Source organism: Uloborus diversus, chromosome 1 (assembly GCF_026930045.1).
Source record: "Uloborus diversus isolate 005 chromosome 1, Udiv.v.3.1, whole genome shotgun sequence".
In the NCBI taxonomy this organism is placed as follows: Eukaryota; Metazoa; Arthropoda; class Arachnida; order Araneae; family Uloboridae; genus Uloborus; species Uloborus diversus.
Window position 1 is genome coordinate 193,363,779 of NC_072731.1, and position 27,598 is coordinate 193,391,376.

The 27,598-nt window shown below is 33.5% G+C and overlaps 1 protein-coding gene across 1 annotated transcript; it reads right to left on the bottom strand.

Moving 5' to 3' along the window:
• Positions 1-12,374: 12,374 nt before the first annotated feature.
• On the bottom strand, positions 12,375-16,337 carry LOC129217975 (uncharacterized). Its single transcript, XM_054852190.1, has one exon. The coding sequence runs from the start codon at positions 16,335-16,337 to the stop codon at positions 12,375-12,377; it is 3,963 nt and encodes a 1,320-aa protein (XP_054708165.1).
• Between the last annotated feature and the right edge of the window lie 11,261 nt (positions 16,338-27,598).

Consider the following 27,598-nt stretch of genomic DNA (forward strand, 5'->3'; position numbering starts at 1 on the left):
TACTGAAATTGTAAAATAAACTATTTGATTTATACTTTTCTGAAGGAAATTGTATGTAAATATGACTAATTATTTTTTACTTTTTAGTTCCTCTTTGTTTTTTGAAGTCGGTTCTTTTTTTATTTGAAAATAATTTATTTCTGATGTTACACTTAAGATACAATTATTTTATAAAATTTTGTTATAATTTCAGTTTAGACATTCCTTTTTAACTATCTCTTTTATTTAAAATACCACGCTATCCTTTTGATGATGCAGTAAATTTCAAGTTGAAACCGATTCAAAAATGTTTACATAGATTTTATTTTGCATGTTAAAGTTATTCTAAATATATAGTTGTTTTATATGCAAGGCAGGATTTCAAAATAAGTAACGCTTCTTTAATGAAAAATTAAAATTAATAAGAAAATAAAAAAATGTTTGCATTGAAAACAAACCATGTATATATTTTTGCAGTATCCAAATAATGAAAATTTAGATTCTTAATTTTGAAATTCCGAACTTGTCAATTCATCTTCTATTTAGTATTAACTGCAATCACTCGACATGTTCAATTCACTTCCAGTAACTTTGAGACGCTCAATTAAAAGAATTGAACTTTTCAAAAAGTGTTGAAACTTATTTTTAAAGAAAGAAAGAAAGAAAAAAAGAAAAAGAAGCTATCAACAAAATCAGAAGTCATCAAACCAATCTAACACTTCCGACGATAGTATTATTTTCCCTTTAGAAACTTCGGAAATATCTTTAACCCTCCCAACTTTTTTCTTTGGCGATAGAACAGGATTAGAAAGTAAGAAAGAAGAAATCTAGGAAAATAAGAAGAGGAAAAAAAGGAATTAGTGCAAACTGGATAGAGAAATAGGAAAGTTGAAACTTTACAAGAAGGTTTCCTTTTCTATCAGATCAAACACAATTTCAAAGAGACTTTTGGAGAATCAGCGTTATATAAAGTTTGATTCATACATTTTATCATTTCTTACTTGTTAGGTAATTGTCTGTTATATATTTATACTTTGCTATCGTTAAGCAGAAGAAGATTTTTGTAAATTTCGGTTGAATAAGAATTTAAAATAATGTTTTCAAATTATAATATGAGGTTCTCACAGAACTAAACGATCCTGTTGTCCGTCATAAGAGATCTATTTTTCTAATATGCAAAGCACCTCTCGTCTTCATTGCAGTTTGGCTTTAAATCATTTCAGTTTACACTTAAAAGGTTATTTCAAGAGCAATATTTATTTTTATTCAAAAAGGAAAAACATCTTGGCTACTTTAGAAGTAGGACATCAAATTGTTTCAGTCTATTTGTAATGTGCTACATTTTTCTAATCATTCACTATAATTGATTTTCCATGAAGATTTTAATTTAATTTATTTTTAAATCCTCAAAATACAAATTACTACTCAATATAAAGCGCTTAAACGGAAGTGGTAAAAACAATATATTATAAATGTATATGGAGATAGAATAACTTTTCTTTAATATCTTGAGAAGGCAATTGATGCAATAAGCATAGCAAACTGAGATTCAAATCGTTTATTCCGTAAGTTAAGAAAAAAAAAAAGTTTCCTCTTATCATCCTAACAATTGTTTCTGGCAAAACTATAAACAATTGTAGTTTTTTGTTTGCGTGAAAACATAAGATCTTTAAATTTATAGGAATTGCAAAATAAGTTAGATGTAAACCGCAATTTATTTTTCTTTTGCCTCATTTTCTTCTTTCCAGAAATAAGCTACTAAACATGCACTTAAGAGCTTGCCCCCCCCCCCCGTTTTTTGGAACAAAAGACACGATTTATAATAAAACAGGGAAGCCTTTGTAAGTTCATCTCTCGTGGTACAATACTTTATTTGACAACTTAAAAAGATGGTCAATAGTTTAAGATGAGATGTTGATGTATATGCTATAACACTAGTTCTGATAAGACTATTTTTTTAAAATTACTAATGCTTTTAAATTGGTTAACGTCAAATAATATTTTTGCTGCATGTCTTACAACAAAATGTATTAACTTTTGTGAAATAAATCCGTCTATTAATATAGGATTCAGTCATGTAGAGTCTAATGTTAAGTTTATTTTCAATTTGTCTACGTCAACGAAAACAAAGTAATGTTAATCAAAAATTCACCAATTTGGAAGTGAAGACAGTTGTGATTATGCCTGAAACATTTTGGTCGGGACTCGATCCGGGGTCCGATGTGTTCAAAGTTTAGCACTCTGCCGATTTAGCAACTGTGATTGTCAGTCAGACTACAATTCGCGGTGATATTAATATGTGTACGAAAACTGCGTTGAAGAAAGCTGATGTCTAAACTTCAGACGTGTAGTTTGATTTATGTTTCACTGTTTCAGTTGATAAAAGGAGAAGATTTCATTCGTTCACACTCAAAACAGGTTAGGTATGAAAGTTAAGATCTTCACGCGAAATATTTTCCGAAGAGCTTATATTTATTTTAGGAAATTAGTTACCGTGCTAGATTTGCTAAAAAATAACGCGCGTTTCACTTAACTTTTTTTTTCTTACGACAAAGCAACCAGTGACTATTCAATAGGGCGGTTCGAAAAAATCGATTCTTTATTTCGGAATCACGTTATCTCTCAAAAGTTTTAGTTTAGTATGCTCAATTGAGGAAAATTTAAAAAAGAACTTGGACTTAAACTTAAATTTTGAGCTCAAAATCTGAATTGTTGGGAGTGATTAGGTAGCGAAAGTTATAATGTCTTCAAAAATTGAAATACACTTCGTCACAAAAAATGTATGCATCAAGGATAAATTGAGTTGCAACCGACAAACTTGACAGGAATGTAGTTTGGTAAGAGATGATTTAAATTCCGTCGCCAGTAGAGAATGAGTAAGCGCGCTATGCGCATACAAGATGCGCAGACTGCGCAGAAATGCGCAATTAAAAGTGTGAAAGCTTGTGTCATAGGGCACTTCAAACGAAACTGTCGAGTTGTAAGGATGTTATTGTGACCAGGAGGACATTTTAGAGGTCAACGAACAATTGTTGAACTGTTTAAAGAGACGTACAGTAGGTCTCAGAGAAGCAGGTTGGTTGTACAGCTACCACCTCGGTCGGAGCATATGGTAGTCGCTTAGTGTAGGTAAAAATAAATGAATCACTCCATTGCCGTCGGTTATGGCATTCTAGTAACAGAAATGAGCGCAAAGATTGCACATCATAAAAGCCGCCACTACCGTATTAACAAGGTCGCTTGCATTAGTACCATGCCGTTTAACACCTTCCAAGAAACTGATTGTGTCAAGAAAAACAGTCCCTAGTAGACTGAAAGACGCTGGTATCTTGAACCGGCGTCCGTTGCGATGTATTGGATTTTCGTCAATAGGATTTTTGCTGAACTTGATTATCTGGGTTGTGACAGCGAGAAGACATTTTATTTTCAACGATGATTCTCGGTTTAGTCCCAGCGGTCATAGGTAACCTATTTCACGCCGTATTTTGTCTTGTATAGCTGCTTTAGGAGGCTATACAACTTACGGTTTTGTAACTTTTACTGTGCCATAACTTCTTAACAAAATAATCTTTTGTTCTGAATTTGTAATTATTTCTTCTTCTTGTCATAGGCCACATCCATTTTAAGTTTCGTTAAGATCGCTTGTTTCCTTCTCGGTAAATGTATTTTTTTTGTGACAGATTATTTCACCATCTGAACGCAGTTCAGTTTGCGCGATTTAATCACCCCCAATGATTTTGATGTTGAGCTGAAAATTTAAGTTTAAGTCCAAGCAGTAGAAAACATTTAATAATATTTAAAATTTGTGGTGAAAAATAGTTGTTCGTAACTCCAAAGCCTAAAACGCCTTCTATCGGCATTTTTAAAACCACATCTTCAAAATTTATCTTCAAGAAAATAATGATAAAAAGAATGAGTTTAGCGAAAACTACAAACGAATCGATCCATTTTCGATTTGAAATTTTGGACCCTAAACTTTAGTGGCACCTATCTCCTTTGGAAGACGTTTGGAAATCTAATTTTTACCTACATTTTTTTTGTCCTGATCTGTACTATCACCCATTAAAGATTTGCCCAAGAGTTCAGAAACACCCTGTATAGGATCTTCAGTTAGCACATATGCCTATGATTGGGCAGAAGATTTTAGCGCAATTTCAGGCGCATGCGAAAACGAAAGATCTTATGCAACAGCTTTTTTTTAGGTTCAAACTACGCTATATGCTGACAATTTATCGCTGTTGCGTTATAAATATGTTATAAATGTATAAAAACTAATTTTATTATTTCTTGAAAAATTCAATTTTTAGCCTTTTTTTTTCAAATTTTCAGCCTCATGCACGAACTATAGATGTCAACTTAGAATTGTTTTATACACTGCTTGACAATTGCTAAGGAGCAGGTGATTTATGCAAATTTGTACCTCAACCACCTGGCCAATGGAAATAAATTCAAGTTCAGATGGCGTGGTAGACCAAGACTCGTTATCTGTATAAAAGACGCTCGAAATTCGTACGAAAATTCACGCTGTTTGGTTTTTAACATAAATAGTGCTGACTGTTAAAAACGGTTTTTCTCTGAAATTCTTTTTGGTTCTTGAAATACTTAAGAGTAAATTGTCAGCAAGACATCGTTTAAGTTTCTACGATCGTGGACGAGCGGTTGGACGACTGGAAGCAGGTCAATGGGTCACCACAATGGCTGCTGCAATGGGTGTATAAAAAATTGTCATCTCCCGTTTAAAGACGGCCACTGAAGGTGGAAATGTTTTGTAAAAGCATGCCGGGGGTCGTGGTAGGAGCACCACACCTTCAGAGGATCGCTATGTAGCCCTCGTGGCAAAAAGGAACAGAAATTTCACTCTTGGACAGATAGCTGCAAATCTAACAACCGCTACCGGTACGCATGTTTCTGCAAGAACCATCTCACGGCGAGTAAATAATGTCGGTTTGTATCCAAGGAAGCCTGTACGTTGCATTTAAGTTCAAACACGCCATCGTCGAGAGAGATTACAGTGGTGTAAGGAACATGTTGGTGGGATCATCAAAATTGGTCTACAGTGATGTTCTCTGACGAATCTCGTTTCAGTGTGACAAGTGATTCTGGTCACCAATTACTGTGGAGAGAGCGTGGAACACGTTATGCTCAAAATTTTTTTTGCGAACGTGATCGGTACGGTCCAGGCGTCATGGTGTGGGTAAGCATCATGCACATGTTGCGGGAAGAACCGTCCCTCCCAGAACAGTACAAGAACTCAAATCCGCATTGAGAGAGGAGTGGGAAAACATCCCCCAAGCACTCCTCAATAATTAGTGGGGAGTAAGGAAAACAGATGTAAATTGTGCATCAGTATCCCTGGTAATCATACATTATATTAAGGTACTCATGTCTCCATCATTCTGACCTAGATCATTTTTTTGTGGTTGTATAAAAATCATTTAAGTAGGATTATTTTTTAATTTTTAAGTTTTTACTTATCATGCAGCAATATCTGTATTATTTTGTACTTATAATAAAGGCACATCCTCTCTACTAACTATATATTTCGTTCTGTTTCTTTAATCATTATCTATTCTTAACTATTCCAAAAAACGTAATTGTTCCTTAGCAACTGTCAAGCAGTGTAATTTTTTCCAAATTGATGATACCAAACTACAACTTTTGAGAGGTAACACGATTACAAAATAAAGAAACTGTTTTTTTCGAGAACCACCCTACTATAGAATTATAACTACATAATGTGTACGCTTACTAAACTGCAATTCTTGTTTTCATAGTCTTTAACTTCTTGAATTATAACTTTATTTCTATGCACAAAAGAATCTTTTGGGTACGGTAAAGTTTTTGAAATAAAGTTACTGCTTTTAGAAATATTGTCACAGTCGAGTTATAAAAGTCCTCAGGGAAACATTACAAAATACAAAAAAAAATTGAAAAGCTGTTTATAAATCTAGAATGAATCAGAATAACAATCCTACGTGAGGAAGAAGAACTAAAGAAGGTATGGAGGAAGAAATATGAATGCAAGCAGTAGTTTTAATATCGTTTCCCGAGATCATTTAAACACAGCTATATACGATTTCCTTAATTAAAAAAAAACGAAATGTTTGTTTTAACTTGCCAAAAAGGTTTTTCCAAGAAAAATACGACATAATACCAAACATAAATCTTAATTCAAACTATTGCATTGAATATAAATGGATTATTGTATCTTTATTTGTTGCAAAAAAAAAAAAAAAAAAAAATGAAATAAAATAAAATAAAATAGAAAAACAAATGATTTTTTTTTTAAATTATTTTAACTTTATTATAAAAAATTTTTTGAACGTAGTGTTACTTCCTGCTTGTTGATAATGACTTTTGTTAAATGGAGCTGTTAACACTCTAAGAGCTATTTTTGCAGTCCTATATAAAGTATCTTACAGATATTTTTAATTATCTAATGCCCGGAATACAAAATTTACTTTCTTCTGAATATTTAAATTTTTGCAACAGCCATGTGTCTTCTTAGGTTCAATAGTCTTGTGTTTTCTTTAGAAAAATCTTTATCTTAAATACCGTAGGTGCCCAACCTACGGTCAGTGGATCACATGCGACTCGCGAAGTTGACCCGTATGGTGCATTGTTTCATTTAATGTTTGCGAGTAATAACGCATTATTAGTTTAAATTTCGCAAATTTAGATCAAGTATTTAGACTTTGGCTTTTGAAAAACGGGCGCCAACTTCTCATTAATGGAATAAGCATCAAGTACTGATAACAGTTATAATTCTTGGTTTGTAGTTTTCCTTTTTCCCTTATTTTCCAACTTCTTATTCAGAATTTCAAAATTAAAAAAAAAATATTTGTGTTCTGGAAGATTTATCTTAATGAAGCACCCAGATTTAAAAAAAAAAAAAAAAAAAAAAGCTGAGCACCGCTGTCTTAAACCATCCCCGAATAAATGGTTTAATTCATGTAATTCCGGAATAAAAGGAAATTTTTTTAAGTTCTCTTTGAATTATGGCTTTAAAAAAAAAAAAAAAAAAAACTCATGCAAATAATACACGCAAGTGGACATCGAGAAAGGAAGAAAGCTTGAATAGCGCATGTACGACTTTTTGTAAATATCTACGCCACTTCTGTTACACAAAAAGGTAGCGTATAAGAACTCTCCTCCCACCCCAGAACAGTGAAATAAAAATTTTTACTTCAAAAAGTTGATGGACTATTTGTAGTAGTATTAAAAATCATTATCACCATCGGTGGATTACCTTTTAAGGATTAATCGGTAATCGGTCAATTTGCTTATCGGTGCATCTTTAAATGCAATATATATATTTTTTTGCATTGAACATGTGTTGCGCCAACAAGCATTTGCGAGTTATGTCTCAAAAAAAAAAAAAAACTCGTACTAAATGTGCCTAGTTGTGATACACAGTTTCGAAACATTCAATAAAGTGAACAAGCTAGAGTGATTTAATTGAAATTAAAACTTCAAAGTAATGTCAATAAATTACAGAAAAAGGAGACTGAAGTCCATTATTTTAGTCCTTAGTTCACAATATATCTCAACTAGAATAGAAGTATTTTGGGTAGGTTTCACGTAATAAGCATGAATGACCGTAATGTTAGTCTGACCAAGAAAAATAAGGAATTTGACAATGGGCCAAGTTATGAGGATTCCATGAGAGTGAATCTAGCAGAGGAGAAAAGAAGTCAGCGATGGGATTTTGCTGCAGGCGTTTCATCATGCCACTAGAGTCTTATTAATTTGTTGCATTCTCTAATATAAATGAGAAGAAACAAAAAAAGTTTCTATGGATGCAAAAAAAAAAAAAAGCAATCTTTTCCTTTTGTCCGAAAATGTAAAAGCAAAATGGTAAGATCAAAATTATATTGTAAAAAAATAAATCAATGAATTTTTCTAGATAAGTTATAGATCTGCTAAAGTGTTTTAGATTTCAAAAAAATATTGCCCTGATCAAATAGTCATTTTTACAAAAACGCGTCTCAATAACTAAGAGGCAAAATAGCACATCTGTAACGAATAAACTACTACCCTTTAAACTAATAGATTCTTCCATATCCACCTATAAGCTGGATGTTTGGATGTTTGCCTTTCCATATTATCGGTGATCTGACTGTAGCGTAAGATATTTGTATTGATTTAAAAAGTGTGTATTTTTCAAAAGTTATACCAGAGAGAAAGAGAGAGAGAGAGCGGAACTTTCTTAAAAGTAGATTATGTTGTGCGTCAAAATCATAAGATTATTTTTAGAACTTAAAACTGAGGTCTTAGCAATATTTCTCTTCAGCCTCTGAAGCATTACGACGCTCTCGAAACTTTTTAATAAAGGTGATCGATAGCAGAAAGCGTTCTTATGCTCCTAAAGTCAGTGGAAATCCATAAATCCCCTACCCGGTATCAGCAAATCAAGAACTATTCTTTTCCTTTTTTTGCCTACAGCAAATGACGTTGGCAGAATTTCTATCTTGATTTTCGATACCTTATCCAAGGAGAAAACTTCAACTGTGACTACCCGAATTCTTTGTATTAAGTTATGTTTTTTTTCTGTTGCCACTCTTTGCGAATGCAATTTATGGAAGGGGAAAGTCGAACTGTGAAGAAAAACTACTAAAACTTGACGCTAGTCCTGAATCCTGCATTGATTTCCATTTCTTAGACTACATGGTTAGGGTTTATTGTTATATAAAATATTTGTGAACGGATTTATGTTCGTCCAAAGAAAGATACAAGGAAGGGTTTGCTCTTGAATTCAATATGGCGGCTCGATGGAGCTGCTGATTTTGCAAAAAGTAAAATAATATCGCCACCAACATTTCCTTTTTCATCTTCGCTGTCTTTTTCATGTACGTAACTTGAAATTTTATAAGCAGAAGTGTCATGTATTTTTTTCTTTATCAATGAAAGAAAACAATAGAAGTATGCACTATCCCAGAACATTTTGGATGAAATACGTCCGACTTTAGCAGAAAATCCGCATAAAAATAGTTTAAACATTCCTAACATCGAAATTGCATAACTTCATTTTAATTGCATACATAAAGTAACGCGTAAGTCTAAGTAAATAAAAATAGGAAAGTAATTTAGTAGATTCAGTTTTTATAGCAATATCTATGTAGAAATGCAGAAATTTTATGTATTTATATGTAATAATTTAGATGCATAAACCATTGATCGATTATGTTAAATAAAATTAAAAAATTGCCTGCTTGGTACAGATGGTCAAATTGCTCTAAGAAAATAACAATTTCCGTCTAGAACTAAAAAAAAAAAAAAAAAAAACTTCTTTACCATACATAAAAATTAAATTTTAATTATTAGTATATCAATTTGCATAAGCTGCAATTCTTTTTGTCTTGAGTGTCGTACTTTTCTAACATATAAAACTATTTTTTGAGAACAAAAAAACCTCTCTAATGCCAAAAAAATAAATGTTCGTATAAAATTTAAATAAAATTTGCTCTGTGTGATTTCAGTAAATGCTGACTATTTCAATTATTTTAACTCAACAGTTATTTGTAAGCGTACTTGTACAAGTGACCGAGGAGCAATTTGTAGAAATACAGTCGAACCCCGATTTAACAAACCTCTAACTAATTTCGCGATGTAACGAATTCTTTTTTTCCCTGACTAAAATGAAGACGAAAACCTCTATTTACCGAAAAATAAACACCCAATTAACGAATTATTTTAAAACAGCCGAGTTTTTTTTTTTTTTTTTTGTTAATTTGCGTCAGGAAATATTGGATTGTTTTCCAAATATTATATCCATACTGTTTGAAATAGAAAAATACTTTTCTTGGAAACAAACAGCAGTTTTCAACGGGCGAGGGGGCAACCAACGAATATCGATTTTGATGCAGAAAGCCATACTGAAACTCCCATTGAAACTGTTACACTTTCAAATGCTTTACATGGGATGGGAACTGTAAAAAAAAATCTCATGCAGCACGCTGCAAATGATACAGTATTTTCTTTTCTCCATAAAGTGGAAAGAGAACTATTTCGAGTCAAGTATCAAGGAAATTGTCAAACATCAAACATCATTACTCAGTAGTTTTAAAATTTCAAATTAACTAGTGTGTAATAAGTCGTGAAATGCTGAATAAAAAGTTTCTAATTCAGTTTCCCTTTCTAATTATGGATATGTTTGCACAGTTGCTTATTAGAGGTTTTAGATAAAGTAAGTGCAGTTTTTTTCACACCTGGATATAACGAATAACCCTGATTTAACGAATAAAAGTTTTGGTCCCGAGGAAATCGTTAAATCGGGGTCCGACTGTAAACTGCAAAACGTTATTTCCCCAACTAATGCACTATTTAAAGTCTAAACGGTAAAAATAATGGAAATAATAAAGTAGCAGCAATTTTTAAACAATACTTAATCGGGTAATCTGTTTGTGGTTTTCAAAAAAGAATAAAAGAACTATAAAATGAAGAATAAAGCATCAAAATAAATGATGTTTGTCAAAATCAATATCGTGTCCTGCTATCCTTTTTGTGTAAAAAATAAAGCACCTCGGAATCCCCTCCCAAAACGTGAATGTAAATAATAAACTTGAGAAAAGTAAAAGCTCACCTAAATAGAATGTTTTAATCAAAAATAGAATATTTTACAACTCTTTCTTTAGAGTAAAAAAAAAAAAAAAAAAAAACAAAGAGCACACTCCGAACTTCATTTTATAACCAATTGCCAAAAATAGAAAAAAAAAAGAATGCAAATAAAAACAAAAATCTTAACAATAATTATCTCGCAAGTAGAAACATTGGCTCTTAGAGTTCATTTCTATTTGATTCAATCAATTAATCTGTTATTTTTGTCAATGTGAAATCTACAAAAAATAGTATTTCATTTATTTCCAATATTTTTTTTCTAACTAAAACTGCATTTAAAATCTGAAAAATTTTCTTTTTTTTGTGAACTTAATAATTTACAATTATTTTTTTCTAAGAGAAAAGGATTAAAAATTCCGAAAAGGCGTTAATGTTAAATCTAGCCTTCATAACAAAGAAAAAAAAAACCTTTATTTCACTTGTACATTGCCAAAAACTTTACCTAACAAAGTTGGTTTTATGCAAATCAGATTACCAGAAGTTCAGGATCCATATTTGCTTTATATTTCCCTGCTGTAGTTATTGTTAAAAATGTTTAAAATGTCCAAATTTGAACAAAAAATAAATAAAAAAATAGTCAAATGAAAAAATAAAGTATGGGACTAAAGTGTCCAGGTGATATTTTTCAAACAAAAAAAAAGTGCGTTCGAATTTTACTATTTCCTTAAACATCACTAAATGGGGGGGGGGGGGGCAGACTGAGAGATGGACAAGCCGATAGACAGACAGATCGAGAGTAACACATTTTTAATTGCTCAAAAAACATCTTCACTTTTTCATTTGTCAGTATTTTGTTTTTAGCAATCTTTAAATAGATACATCAAGCCTTCATTCCTGCTTTTCTCTCCTTTTAACTTTTACGGGAAAGTAGGCTAAACAGATCCTAGAACCACAGTTATATTATTCTTTGCGAAAAATTGATAAATGAATAAATCAACGTTGTAAAACTTTGTAAAAAAATATCAATCATTTATGTACCACATTAATATACCTTTGTACACATGTGAGAAATAGTATTTTTGATTTTATCTTTTTCTTTTCTATTTATCGAAACAAAAAATTAATGCTGAGCAGGTGTTCATGATGCCTGGCGTTCTCTTCATTTTTCTTCGCTAGAAATAGTTTTAATCGTATTGGTTTTTTCAGGTGATAAAGATTGAATTTAGGCCCGCAGGCGTTTATACGAAAATTATTAAAAATCCTTTGCGGTAAATAAAAATAAAGTCCAGTTAGAAAAATATTGTACGTTAAAAGCTCCTCCAAAAAATGTTTGCATGAAACAAACACACGGCGCATAAACTTCTCGATCTCAAAAAGCTAATTAATTTTTTTTAATTGTTCGATATTAACTTGATAATTTTATTTTTTTATGACTTTGTTCACAAAAAATGAATCCGCTAAATTCGTTGATACCATATTAATACAAGAGCACAAAGAACACAACTCCACTGCCTTTCACATCGTTTTATTCACTACAACTACTTACAGACACGGACGGACACAGAACTATATACAAGTTAGATGATATTAAGCAGCTGGCCTGTAGCCACGCCCTCTTTCCCCTTAAAGACCCTCGTTCTCTTCCGAGATTCTCGCTAACACACTGGGGCCCCGATGACCATGTCATCCAAGCTTATACACATTAACATTACAATGATACAAAATACACTAGATTGAACATAAAAACCATAATAACACTAATTCACCTTAAAAATGTAGAATTTAAAGTACACGTTTGACATGGAAAATAAAAATTATAAAATGAAATGCACATTGAATCATTTATGTTCAATAGGAAGTTTAACCAATTTGTGAATTGGTCTTCTCAATTCACCTGTGGATGTTTTTAAAGTTACAGCACGTACTCTGCTGTCACTGCTGTCAATAGTTTCAGTTACTCTTGCCATCCTCCATTTGAGGGGTGGCAAATTCTCGTCCTTGATTAACACTATGTCATTGCAGCACAAATCCACGCATGGGGTTTTCCATTTGTTGCGCGCTTGCAACTGCGTTAAATAGTCCTTCGACCATGCTTTATAGAAGGATTGTGAAATTTGTGATGTTAGTTTATATCTTTCGCCAATGCTAATTTTCTCATTGGTAACATCAGGCTCAGGTACGCTCCTTAACTCCGAGCCAATGAGAAAATGACCAGGTGTTAGAACACAATAGTCATCAGCACAATCTGATGCAGAAACAAGTGGTCTGGAATTCAGCGCTGCTTCTACTTCAGCTAAGACAGTAGAAAACTCCTCAACAGTTAATATCTGTGATTTCATTACTCTTCGCAAGTGAAATTTCATCGCTTTTACTGCGGCTTCCCAGAGGCCACCATAATGGGGAGCTGATGGAATGTTCAGCTTCCACGACACACCTTCATCGGCTAGATATTGACCAAGATCTCTTGAACACGCTTTCCAATAATTTTTCGCACCGATGTAGTTGGTACCACAGTCACTGTATATTTCCAGAGGTTTTCCTCTGCGAGCGATGAATCTCTTCAAAGCTGAAAGGCACGCTTCAGTACTTAGGTCGCTTACTATTTCAAGATGCACGGCCTTAACAATAAAGCACACAAATATGCACACGTACATTTTTAACGCTTTAACTCCTCTTCCACGACGAGGGGTAACAAGAAACGGTCCGGCGAAATCTGTACCACATTTCAAAAAGGCTCTTCCAGGATTCACTCTAGCTGACGGTAAATTTGCCATTATTTGTTGCGAAAATTCCGAACGAAATCTACAACAAGTTACACAGTTTCTCACTACTTTACGAATTGCAGATCTTGCACACACGATCCAATACTTCTGTCGAATTGATGCACTAAGTAAGTGTATACCTGCATGTAAATACATTATATGGTAGTATCTTATGACCATTTCAGTCACAGGATGTTTCTTAGGCAATATAAGAGGATGCTTTACACTCTCTGCCAAATTTGCATTTTTCAAACGTCCGCCAACTCTAAGTAGGCCTTCACTGTCTATGAAGGGATTTAACTGTGACAAATTTCCAGACTTCAAAACTTTCCCTTTCTCTAAAGTTGCAATTTCAGTACTAAACACAGTTCTCTGTACTGCTTTAATTACTTGGTCATGCGCCTCTCGCAACTCATCAACTTGAAGAAATGAAGAATTAACTTTCATTCCTCGAGCATTTCTAATAAATCTAAGACACCATGCAACAATTCTTTGCAATTTACTCCAAACCGAAATTCTATTGTACAAATTTTCGACCAGTTCCACCTGAACAACCATAACATTAGTTACTTCACTTCTTTTCTCCCGTAAAACCTCTACATTGTCACAACTTGCAGATTTGAACACCTGCTCCGGCCATCCTTCACAACTCTCCTGAAGCCAATCTGGTCCTAACCTCCACAATTTATTCAACAACAGATCTTCCATTGAAATTCCTCTAGTTAGTAAATCTGCTGGATTTTTTTCCGAGGGGCAAAATTTCCAGTCGCTGGGATTCGACTTCTCCTGAATCTCCAAAACACGATTTGCTACAACCATTTTCCAACGCTTGGCACAACCCTTTACCCAGTACAACGCAATCAAAGAGTCACTCCAATACACAATATTTTGAATCATGTCTCCGAAAACTGTCTTGAGATAACTTCCCAGTCTAGAACCTATCACAAGAGCCATCAACTCTAAGCGAGGTAACGTTAATTTCTTTAGCGGTGCTACTCTACTCTTTGACAACACAAAAGACACCTTATAGTTCCCATATTTATCATGAAACCTGAAATATACAACAGCTCCATACGCCCTCAATGACGCATCACAAAATACGTGTACTTCAGCCTTCTCACCAACACAGCTTTCTAAACAATGCCTAGGAATTTTTATTTCACTCATTTTGTCAGTTTCTCCACACCACTTCACCCATTTTTCCCCCAAGTCTTCTGGCAACTCTTCATCCCAATCAATTGCTCTCTCCCAAATTTCCTGCAACAATAACTTAATACGCACAACAAACGGAGCAATCAACCCAACCGGATCAAAAATACTAGCTGCAGTCTGTAAAACGCACCTCTTACTGTTCTTCAATGATTTCAATCCTTTAAATATCCCTTTTAGATCCAACGACAACTCATCTTGCTCTGGATTCCAGTTTAACCCCAACACTTTCACTTGGCTAACATCAACCGACTCCCGTTCCTTTAGTCCCGTCTGCACCCATAGTTCTTCTAACTCTTTGCTGTTAGACCTCAATTTCCTCAAGTTAAAACCTCCTGCCTTCAGAATAGTTACAGCATCAGATGACAAATTTAAAACTTCGTTCACACTATTTCCACCAAAATACAAGTCATCAACATACAGCGAAGATTTTAACATCTCAACTGATTTAGGGTGTGTATTCTCAAACTTTTGAATGTGATGCTTAATTGTAGCACTTAGAATAAACGGAGACGGTTTGCAACCGAATGTTACTCTTTTCATTTGCATGTATTTAAATTCCTCACTAGAACTATCTGAATACCAAAGAAATTTTAAAAACTTTCTATCTCTTTCGGAAATACCAATCATTAAAAATGCTTTCTCAATGTCTGCATTAAAAGCTATCTTGAATTTACGAAAATTTAAAATGATATCAAGTATATTTGGATTTAAATTCGGGCCAGTTTCTAAACAATCATTAAGAGATAAATTACCCTTTGATTTAGAACTACAATTGTACACAATACGAACTTTGGTTGTTTCTTTATCTGCCCTGACGACAGCTCTATGGGGCATAAAATATTCCTTACTATCCCTATCACACTGTTCAATAATTCCCATTTTAACTTGCTCATTCACAATTTCCTTATATTCATTTGCAACCCATTCGTTTTCATTTAAAACCCTTTTTAACTCTTCAAATTGCTTTTTAGCTAACGTAAAATTGTTCGCTAACTCATTAGGATCTGTTTTCCACATTAAATTTGTTTCGTATCTCCCATCTACGAATTTTAATCCTTTCTCAAATTCTTCAACGAAAGCCTTATCTACCGAATTTAATTCCTCTTTTTCTTTTATTCCCAATGCTTCGAGTTCCCACAAAATCTGAACGTCTGTAGCCGCAACACAGAGATTTGACGCCACTTCATTTTTTAAGCACTGTGAATCACTTAACTGAGTTCCCTGCAGCGCGAAACCAAATACCGTTGGAACACAAGTAATTGTTTTGTTTATTTTCTCAAATCTCGTAGAGTCGACGATCTGCCAAAATACATCTGCGCCAATTAATACTTCGATTTGTATATCGCTCTCGAAACAATCGGCCAAAATCAATCCTCGCGAACGCATAGTGTTTAAAATATCTGCATTTGGAACAGAGTTAGGGGCTGCAGTTATCGTATCTGTAATTAAAACTTCAAACTGAATGATTTTATTAGGATCATATCTATTTGTTAACTTTATCTCGGCTACATCATAAATTTTCTCAACGGGCCTTACTGAACCAAAAGAAAAAACCGACAGTCTTTCCTTTCTGATGGAATTTAGTTTTAAACAATCTGCTAAGGATCTCCGAATCCAACTCCGGTCTGATCCGTTATCGCATAAAATCCTCGTAAATTTGTTTATTCCTCTCCCATCCTTAGGATTGCTAGCATATGCGCTGCAAGTTAGAAGTAAAACGTTAGACACTCTTGACCTAGAGACGGAAGAATTATTACTTGTTGAAACTGCGCTCTCCTCTTCAGGGGGATTTTTACCCTCCCTGGCCTCTTTCGGAAAATGAATCATTTGATGATGCGGTTTTCCACAGAAACAGTTTCTTGCCTTACAGAATTTTACACTGCACCCAGAAGAGAGACATTTGAAGCACAAATTATTCCCTTTTACAATATCTACTCTCTCGCTTACCGAAATGTCTTTAAAATTCGGACATTCGCTTATCGCATGAGTTTCGCCTGTTTTACACAAAATACAATGAATATTTTTTGCTCCTGATAAATATACATTTGAAACATCTCTAGAACTATTACTACGGAATTTATTTACATGGTGAATTTCATATGAACCCCGTTTACGATAATTATTTCCCTCAGTATTGGAAGAATATCTGCGCGAATTATTTCCTTCGCTTTTCTTATTTTCACTTCCTGAAAAGGATTTAGGAGGGAAACGACTCAGATTTTGGTTTACCTCTCGATGACAGATAAATGTCGCACTCTCGGCCTAATTCTTGCGGTTTAAACCATTTCTCACCCTGTTTTACAGCTATATGAGTTTTCAAATCCCGATCGATTTCACTAAACAGTTTATCTGAAACCATTAATTCACACACTGATTTAAAATCACTCACATCTCTTAGCCGACAATAATATTCAAAATTAGCACTTAATCTGGACGCGAATTGCACGTAATTTTCGTTAGGTAATTTTTGAGCATATCGAAATTGATTTAAGCACACTTGAGGCGTTGGCTGAAATTCTTTTAAAATCGTTGCTTTGAGTTTATCATAATCATTTACATCTTCCTCACTCATGTGAACCATTAAATTTGTTAATTTTTCTCCTAGAATATTTAATAGAATTTCCGCTTTCAGTTGTTCCGGCACATTCTTTGTTTTGAATGCCTTTTCAATGGACTGAAAAAAGAGATTAAACGATTCTGCCCTAGTAGGTACTGAAATTGTCAATGTTTTAACGCTTTTAATTAAACTTTCAGTACTACGATTAGATATTTCTAATTCAGAATTTGGAACTTGTGGTAAATCCTTTTTAATGCTCGCTAATTCTAATTCTCTCTCTAACTGCGATAGTTTTATTCTCTCTAACTCTAATTTAGCTTCACTATCTGACAGTTCTTTTTCCAATGTGAGCTTATTCTCCTCTAAAATATTATGAACAACACTTTGCACAAATTCTATATCACTCTTATAAATTTCCGAATTTTCAATTAATTCTTTCAACTGAATTACTTTTGCATTAGGGGGGATCTTTAAATCTAATTCCTCAGCAACGAGTAATAGCTCGCTCTTTTTTAATGTTCTAATACTCATTATGAATAATAACAATAAAATAGAATTAATTAGTTACACACAATAATAACTTATAAAAAATAACAGTAAATCACATAAGTAGCACAATTAAAGCATCATCATTCAAATTTAACCTTTTCTAATTTACTAACTATGTAGTATTGCAATATAACCTTCCACGAAAATCTAAAATCACAATACCTCTTAACAAAGATGGGAATCGACACCTCTTGCACAATTCAACACCTTACTACACTCAACACCATTCTCAACTCAACAAATACTCTGTGACACTCTATCCCACTTCTGACACCAAAAATTATGTTCACAAAAAATGAATCCGCTAAATTCGTTGATACCATATTAATACAAGAGCACAAAGAACACAACTCCACTGCCTTTCACATCGTTTTATTCACTACAACTACTTACAGACACGGACGGACACAGAACTATATACAAGTTAGATGATATTAAGCAGCTGGCCTGTAGCCACGCCCTCTTTCCCCTTAAAGACCCTCGTTCTCTTCCGAGATTCTCGCTAACAGACTTTTTTTTCGACGAAGCCTATGCGACACGTTAAGATTTTTTAATAATTGAAAAAAAAAAAAAAATAGAAATTAGGCAAATAAAATAAAACGTGCTTGTGTAAAAGAGCCTCCGTTTAAGTATTAATATTAAACGTTAAGCTAGTAGTAACTCTGCAGAAAAAAAACATTGTCTGTCCTACTTCGAATTTTCAAGTAATATAAATAAACAAAGAAAGGAGGAGCAAATAAAATTGCATATATATATATATATATATATATATATATATATATATATATATATATATATATATATATATATATATATATATATATATACATATATATATATATATATATATATATATATATATATATATATATATATATATATATATATATATATATATATATATAAATTTATTTTAAAGCTTTAAAATATTAAAGAAAAAAGTTTAATCCTTACGAATAATAAAGTTGAAAGTCTCTCTGTCCGGATCTCTTTCTGTCTGTCGGGATCTCTGCGACGCGCATAGCGCCTAGAACGTTCGGCCAATTTTCATGAAATTTGACACAAAGTTAGTTTTTAGCATGGGGGTGTACACCTCGAAGCGATTTTTCAAAATTCGATGTGGTTCTTTTTCTATTCCAATTTTAAGAACAAAATTCCCATAAGATGGACGAATAAATTACGAAATTATCATAACGTGGAACCGTAACATGGGCACAAGGCAATTGGCGAGAAAATTCACCATACATTATTTGTAAATATACAGGAGAACCAAAAGAGCTTTTAATTTTCTATTACGGGCAAAGCCGTACGGGTACCACTAGTGCTAAAATAAATATAAAAAAACTGTTTTAGTTACGTGGTATAATATTTAATTTTTTATGTTTATCGTAACAATCCCAAAAGCGATCAATTTGGCATACGCTTCTGTAAAATGCGCTAATGTATGAAGTGACGTAAGAAATTTTTTAAACCGTAGATATGTACGGGAGTGTGACCTAAAGCGGGTAGGTCGCCCAAAGCGGGTTGGCATTTGTATGTCGCCGCATGGTGCGAAAGCTGCTATGTATGCGTTTATCGTGTTAAACTGAAAACTTCCGAGTTTCAATCAGTCATAGCGAAGCAGCAGTGAAGAGATATGACGATGGCGTAGCCAAGCTTAAAATAAGAAAATTAATACAAAATATAGTGCCTAGAAAGAGTAGTGTGCCGATCGACGGGGAAAAAGTGAAGTCAGATCTGAGGAAAATCCAGGTGGCGCTGCACTCGAGGAGTACGTTATGCTCCTCAATCAGACTCGTTTTAAATCAGCGATTGCATGCTGATTTCGCAGTTTAAAAGCCTCGTTTTTCGGATTGAACTTATTTCTGCGCAAAAGACAAATTCTGTAGTAAGTGCTAATTGTTACATGGGTGTTCGTTTATTTTTTGAAGCATATAAAATTACCTTATGCTAATTTATATTCAATGAAAATAGTAGACTATAAGAGCCCATTCATTAAATACGTAAGGGTCCCGAGGGGGAGGGGGGTTGGAAAAGCCTCTACGTACCCTTACTTGGGGGGGGGGGCAGGGTCAAACTCATTCTTACATAATATTTTCCAAGTCGATATTTCACATTAGAAATTGCGCGGTCAAGTGATTTGGCAGAGATTATGTTCCATTTGCGTCTGGAAGGTAAGAAACGTGTTAGGATAAGATGTTTTTTTTATTTGTTTTACAAAGAATTTATAGTGTAAAATATAATAAAGGAGTCGCATTGGGTACGGCATGTTTTATTTGTAATTAATATTACATCAAAAAAAATGTCGAAAAAACATTCAGTTTAGATTCTTTTCAGTAACTATTTCTTTACGCAAAAGGTTTAATTTAATAATGTGAATTTAATAACGATTCCAGTGATGTAACGATGCAAGATTTGTTATTTTATCATTTTGAAACACGAAATGGAATCTTACATAAGAATGGGGGGGGGGGGGGGTGAAAATTCTTACGTACCCTTACATGGGGGAGGGGGGTCAAAAATTGCCAAAATCATCCTTACGTAATTAATGAATGGCTCCTAAGTATTTAACATTCTGACATCCGATACTGATTTAAGGACAGAATAATCTACTTTTACACCTTTGACTAAAATAGTAGCATTGATTTGTAAATTTTCTTCTACTTCAATAATGATCTTTTATCGTCAATATTATTTTCCACATAATTTTCATTATATACAAAAACTACAATATTTGGAGATTTTTTAAATTTCATACAAACCCAATATTCGTTAGGCAAATTAATATGAACAATTTCATTTATAATAGATTTATACGTGGTTATTTCAGTTTCATCTGCGGAAAGATCAAGTTTTATTTTTTTCAAACAGGGAACATTTTTCTTAACTGCAAAATTCCTGATGGACCTTTGCTTTGGTATTTTTTTAGTAAAGTATGTTGGCAGATTTGGGAAAATTGTCGGAATTGCCTCATCTTTCAAAAAAGGCTTTCCTCGAGGAATCAAAACTTCCTCACCATTTATAATATGCTTATAATGCGTTTCAATAAAATGTTTTTCGAAATGCAGAGCACAAATTGAGCAATATTTATCAAAAACTTTATCTAGCCTGGGAATTAACGAGATCCACTTCTTTAGTTTTTCTTCATCTGCTGGAGCTTTAAAAAGCGAAACTTTTTCTTTGCATGTTTTGTATCCACTTTTGCACCCTGGTACGAAACAAGATAAAGCTTTACTTCTTCTAAGATTAAAATTTGATGCCTCCATTAAAAGCCTTAAACGCTATTTCATGAAATATTCACGAAATAAAGGTAAAAAAGAGAAACGCGGAACTAAATTGTAACAAAATCCCGCGTCTACTAATGTAAACACCGCGAAATTGAACGTACACCTCGACCGCACTGCCCTCTAGCGGTTTTCATACATTTTGTCTTCAAGAATCGAAGGGGAAAAAGCGCCGATCGGCACACTATTCTTTCTAGGCACTATAATACAAACCAAAAAGAAAAAAAAAAACTGAAGGTATGAAACTTGTGATTAGACCAGTTTATTTTTTTTTAATATCAATAATATTGCGTTATTTTGAGACTATCCATGTACAAACTACTACGGTCATTTTATTTTTGTTTCTATTTTAAATTTAAGGTTATAATTATTGGAATAAAAACCTGCCTTCTGACAAAGCGGGTAATAAGATTTAATCATTTATTTATTTCTAATTTCTTGACACATGTGCTGATTATCTATTTCAATTGGATGAGGAAACTTTAAAAAAAATATTTTTCATGATGAAAATTAGTTCGTCGATTAATTTAATTAGTTATATTTTTATGTTTTATAAACAAATGTGCTGACTTGGATTTTCAATTTATATTTGATAAGTATAACCTTTTTATATATATCTTTTATAATGGCAGTTAGTCAACTTATTTAATCATTTATAACGTCATATTTGATTGGCAAATCACAATTAGTTAAGCTTACCCCCTTTAGGTCCCCTGATAGAGCAAAGCTGGTTTTTAAAGTGCTTGTAATGTTTGATAATAAATAAATATTGGATTTGAAAAAATGCAAAAATCGGTTTTTATTTTGAAGTTTAAGAACCCTGCTAGGAAATTAAACCAAAAATGCTGAGATAAAAATCCTAAAACTGCAACTTTCGAATGTTCTTTTTTTACCTATCCGCTGTGGGCCACCCCCCCCCCCTATATCTAAATGTATACATTCTTTTAATTTAAAATTACGCATTCTCTGTTTGCATCATGTACGGACCTAAATATCTTCACTTAAAAGGTGTCCCTTTTGGGAGCGTTCAGAAGGGAAATGCCGCTTTCGGGGAGTTTTTGACAACACTTTTATGTATTGAAACCTTTAATTATGCAAATACAACTTATGAACTTCCTCACTTTCCACTTGGTAAAGAGTTGGTCTTAACCTTTCTTCGCATAAGGATTTTTCTTTTCGTGGTCTCTAAATATATGTAATGAGATTGCTTAATGGTCAATGTAATCGGGCTCTTAGTGAAAAATTTTATAGTTGCGCAATTCCACGGGTAACTCAAATTGACATTTTTAAAGCAAAACAGAGGGTATTTTGCAATATTCAACGCATAAATTTCATCGTCTAAGGACATTTTCCTTGATTATTGTATTTTTAAGCTAAATTTATTCATTTAATTGAATTCTTGAAATACATTTGAAATTATTTAAAAATAATTATAAAACCATCGTAACTGACTGATATGCTACTGCTTAAAATGTCAGTAGATTACCGTATTTTAAACATTTTTTAAAAAACCAACCAATAAATGTTGAGAGAATTCAATTAAATCATTAAATTCAGCCTCAAAAAATACAATAATCCAGGAGAAACGATCGTTTGCACAACGCGTATTTTGCGTTGAACGTTACAAAATACTTGCTGCTTTGCCCTAAAAATGTCAGTCATGTATCCATGGAAATGCCTGCCCAGTTCTTTTTCATGCATTAATGTTCTTTTGATATCATTTCGCCGATGCATCATTGATGATCGAGTGATTTAACTGTAGTTTAGATTATTCTTATTGTTTCTGTAAGGCCGACAAGCTTCAATGTATTCTACTAGTAGCAATATTTGCACAAAAACATGAACGACTGTAGTACTATAAAACGCGTGTTATTGCCTCCATTGAAATCGTTGTTTCGTGCAAGATAAAAGTTGTGAAGTAAGATCAAAAGTAATTTTTCTTTTAGGTTTTTGCGATGATTGTGTGGTTTTATTTATTCAGCAGTACAATAAAGAAGCATTGGTTGAAACTACGCATTTAATTCACGAATCTTACGTGTTCGGGAGAGAATAAAGATCAGTCAAGGTTAGTTGTAAACAGCAATAAAACCCCACACGGGAACAAAATGCAAAAGTTTATGTTTATTGTTATTTGAACGGAAACCAGACAACGACCAAGGTCGACTAGAGCAGTGCTTCTCAACCTTTTTTACTTTGCGGCACACTTAAGAAATTTTTAGATCAACGGGGCACACTGAACTTAATTTCGCAATGGTAATATAGAAATGTTTTTATCATTCACTGGTAAAAATATGGGGGGGGGGGATTTTTATATGAATCAAACAATTATAATTACAGTATTGTATTTGAATTTACTTAGAAAGTAGAAATATTTCGAATGTATTGCGGTTGATAAGAAATTAAAACCAAGCACCTAACTTCCGTTTGACACTAATGAGACTCTTAAGTCTGCCTTGAGGAGCAAATAAGTTTGATGTTCGGCCCTATGCTAGATAAAGATACACGAAGTTCTTGATCCAGGCTCTTTAGAGATGATCTTATGCTGTTTTTCATAAATGTGAGGGCTGAGGAGCTGAGTTCGCAAAGATTTGTAGTTGAAAATGGTAGCAGCACATCAATAGCAAGTTAAGAGATGGTGGAATACTCATTTTTAACCAGCAACCGAAATTCGTCCAGAGGCACTTCGATCAACTTAAATTTAAGAGTACGATCGCTCTTAGTCCACAAATTCTTCTCGCGCTTTCAAAGAAAGGTCTTTAACTGATGCATCCGCAGATGAAGAGAATGGATCGCGAATCCCGTCATACTGTTCTATGTTAGTATTCTTGAAATAGTGCTTAAACGTGTCCTGAAGTATGACTAAATGTTTTGCCACCACATTCAGAAGCTTTTCTTCCATGCCATTTCCTACACATACCATGCTGACGGTCCGTTTGAACATGTCCAATGAGCCGCGACCTACTTCTCTCCACAGCTGAATTTTTTGATTTAAACCCGTCTAGCTTCTCCATACATGTGACCCAAGCTCTCTCCGTGTCCTTGCATTTTCTGATTCATTTCGTTCAGGTGTTCAAAAATGTCAGCCATGTACGATAGTTTTGCCAGCCAATATTTGTCCTGTAAGAAACTGGCGTTCGTTTTTTAAAATAAAAAACTGTCGTATCGCGTCCCTCAATGCAAAAATTATGTGTGTAGTTTTACTACATGAAAGTCAGCTAATCTCTGTAAGTGTAAAGGAAGTAGGGAGTAATGATCTGCGCCAATTTCTTCACTAAGTACGGAGAAAAGGCGAGAATGAAACGGCTTCGATTTTATGAAGTTCACGATTTTCACGACTTCAGCTCATCTGGTAAGTTCTTTGCCATGAGAGCTTCACGATCGAGGAAACAGTGTATGGTTTTAATTTCTATTTTGCTAAGTCTCAGAACCGAGCTTTGAGAAACTACGATAAAATGAAATTAGTATCGGAACTGGAAGAGCGGAAAACAAAAGCTAATGCTGGGGCTGAAATTCTGGGTGGGAGGGCATGATCCCTGTCTGGGGGAGAGGGCGATACTCCCGTTTGCGAAAGATTTAGAAAAAAAAAATCTGTATAATTTGTTGACTTTGTGGAAATTAGAATCCGTTTTCAAAAATTGAAAGATATAGAATCACAAAAAGTTTAAAAGAGGGGAGGCCGCAACTCCCGCCTCTCCCCTTGTTGGGTATGTCTTATTTGCACATGATCGACAGGATGAATTGAGAAGTTACAGAACGATACAAACGCTATTCTGTCGTAACATTAAAACAAAATGCATCAAGGCTCTTTCTTTTTATAAAACTACGAAAATACCGCGGCACACCGGATTCCTTGTCGCGGCGCACTAGTGTGCCGCGGCACACCGGTTGCGAAGTCCTGGACTAGAGATGTCTGGTTATTTTCGTAAGAGAAGTTAAAAAGTTTTTTTTTATCGCTTTTTCTATAGGCTTCTGGAAATAGAATGATACAAAACAACAAACATACATTTGAGAGCTTTCCTGGTGCTTTCGTGATTTCAAACGAGATTGACTTCCTTTCTATGAAAAGTTTTTAAAAACGGTGAGCATTAGCATGCATATTTATTGACTAACAGTCTAAAATGTGTAATTTTTCATATTGGTTGGTTATGCATTATATCGGTTCTATCCCCCCCCCCCCCCAAACAGAAAAAAAATTCGTTTCTAGATGAAACAACAGTGATTGAAAAAGAATAGATTATATATTTGAAGCATCAGGGTTACCAACTTCTAAACTTAGGGGGAAAATTTTGGAATGGGATTTTTTTAGGGGGATAAAATTTTTAGGGCTAAATTTAGGGGTTTAAAATTTAGGGTTTTATCAGGTAAAATGTTTTTCTTTTGCACTTGGAAATGTTATTTTTCGGTTATTTCATTTTTTTTTCCACTTGAATATATTTTTTGACCTTTTATAACCATTGAATTTGATCAGAAATGACATAAAAATGATAAAAATACCTTTATTAACTCAACAACGAAAAATAGCAATGGTCACGTGACCTTTTAAGCCATGTGTGACGTCACAGTTTAAGAACTTTCTGACGTCATATGAATTTATCCAATTGCATTTAGGTGTTTTTAGGGGTTTATGAGTTGAGTTTAGGGGGAACATGCTTAGGAGTTTTCGACTCGAACTTGAAAGCCTCGGGGGCAAGAATGTTATATGCCACATGATGTGAATTTTCAGTAAGCCAATTTCCAACTGATAAAAATATTTGTAAAATTTTTCAAAGGTATTATGCATGTACATTCGATACTCTGCGATACTAAAACGAAATATGTTTCTCTCCAAATGACGTAATCCATTCTCATGTTTATTTCAATTTTAGTTATGAGAAACAAAAATTTTGATCGAAAAGTCACTCCATGAGGCTTGTCACATTTTTGCCCCGAGCCCTTCATTTATAAAAATGCAGGTACGTAAACAAGAGTTTATAACTTAAGTTAAAATAAAATTACGTTTTCAAATTGTCTCCATAAAAGGTTTACACATCTATAAAATTTGTAATTAATGACGCAAATGAAGAATATAAGTATTGCTTAACATTGTGCTTTGAATTTATTTAAAAAAAAAAACAATAAATGGCCAGAACCAAGCAAAGGCTTTACAAAGAAGGAAAATGACTGCAAGAAAGTAACTTTCCGCGTTGATGTGAGCAATTGCCATATTATATTTTTTTCCTTTAAAATTTCAATGATCCAAAACTAAAAATTTAAACTGTATTTATGAAGTCTCTTATTGTAATACCTATTTTTGCGTTTGAATCGAATTAAAGGGAGTTAAGAGCATACGTTTATAGAATGATACTTTAATCAACACGTAAATAAAGATGTATGATGTACTGCCAAAAAAAATAATGTACAGTAGACCCTCGTTTTACGCGGTTTCATTTTACGCGGTTTTCACTTATACTCGGATTACGATTTGACACCTTTATTTTATTGCGCGTGGCTGAGTTTTGGTTTTACGCGGATACGGCTATGCAAACAGATAGAATTTTTACCTCTTTCAAAGACCACATTCCTGAGATTGCAGATGACACGTAATAAACTGCATTTTAGCGTGCTAATAATCGAGCTTGGACCACTGCAGACATTTTATGCGATTGGTTCCTGAACTCTTTCAGAAGTAAATTTATTTAAGCTTACTAGAAGAAGAAAGTACTACTCCTACTTTTAGGAATGACAAAGTAGGACAAAACCAACGAGGATATCGACATTGATGACGAGGGTCTACTGTGCTAAAAAAACATTCATTTTCATTTATAGGATTCCGTAACAGTCTGCTATTCTTCTTCTTTTTCTTTTTTTACTTTTAAAAACCATAAAGATAACACACATTTCTAGACCTTTTTAATGTTTTAATAAACAATCACAACATGTGCAAACAGTTAAATGCAGATATAAACGTAAACGCAAATGAAAAAAAATTAAAAAAATATAAGTGTGGCGAAGCAAAAGCTCTATTAGTGAATAAATATATTAAGAAGTAAAAAATATCTATCGTTAGGAAGAAGATTTATCTAGTGGTACACATCATAATTCCAATGCTATAAACACTAACTTGTCACAGTATTATTTCGCTAGGTAACTGCATTGAAGATCTTATATCCATATGAAATACTGTAGGCCATAACTCTGTCAAAATAGCTACCAAAAGGGCTCCGGAGAACGTTTTTAATAGGGTCCATCAATATTATCAGTACCGTCAGTTGAAGGAATTAACGCTTTATGGGTTCGTCAGGGGATTACGTCGCTTTTAAAACGGAGGCCGCATTCTTTCCCAAATATAAGCTGGTAATTAATGGCCAGATCCTACTTTAGGGGAGAGTTTCCATCGATAAGAAGGTGTTTGTCGCATTCATGGTTGAACTAAAGAAAGTGGTTCGTAAGGTGCTTTATTCTCAACTAGAACAACGAGATGCAGTTTTATTTCTGCTTCTGGTGGGGGTTGTTTTGTATATGTTAAGTAGGTTAGTTTAGGGTTAGCAAAAAATTTATATTTGAAAATTCTACAACCTGTAATGTTTATTGTTGTATTTATTTTCTCCACTATAACCATTTTTAATGTTTTCGAAGTAGTAAAACATATGGTGCATTTCCTATACTAATAAGAAATACATTTGATATTTAAATTGTATCTAATAAATTTAGAAATGTTT

What these genes read in the sequence shown, in the direction of transcription:
- LOC129217975 (XM_054852190.1), bottom strand. Translation starts at nt 16,337, where the DNA reads ATGATTCATTTTCCGAAAGAGGCCAGGGAGGGTAAAAATCCCCCTGAA.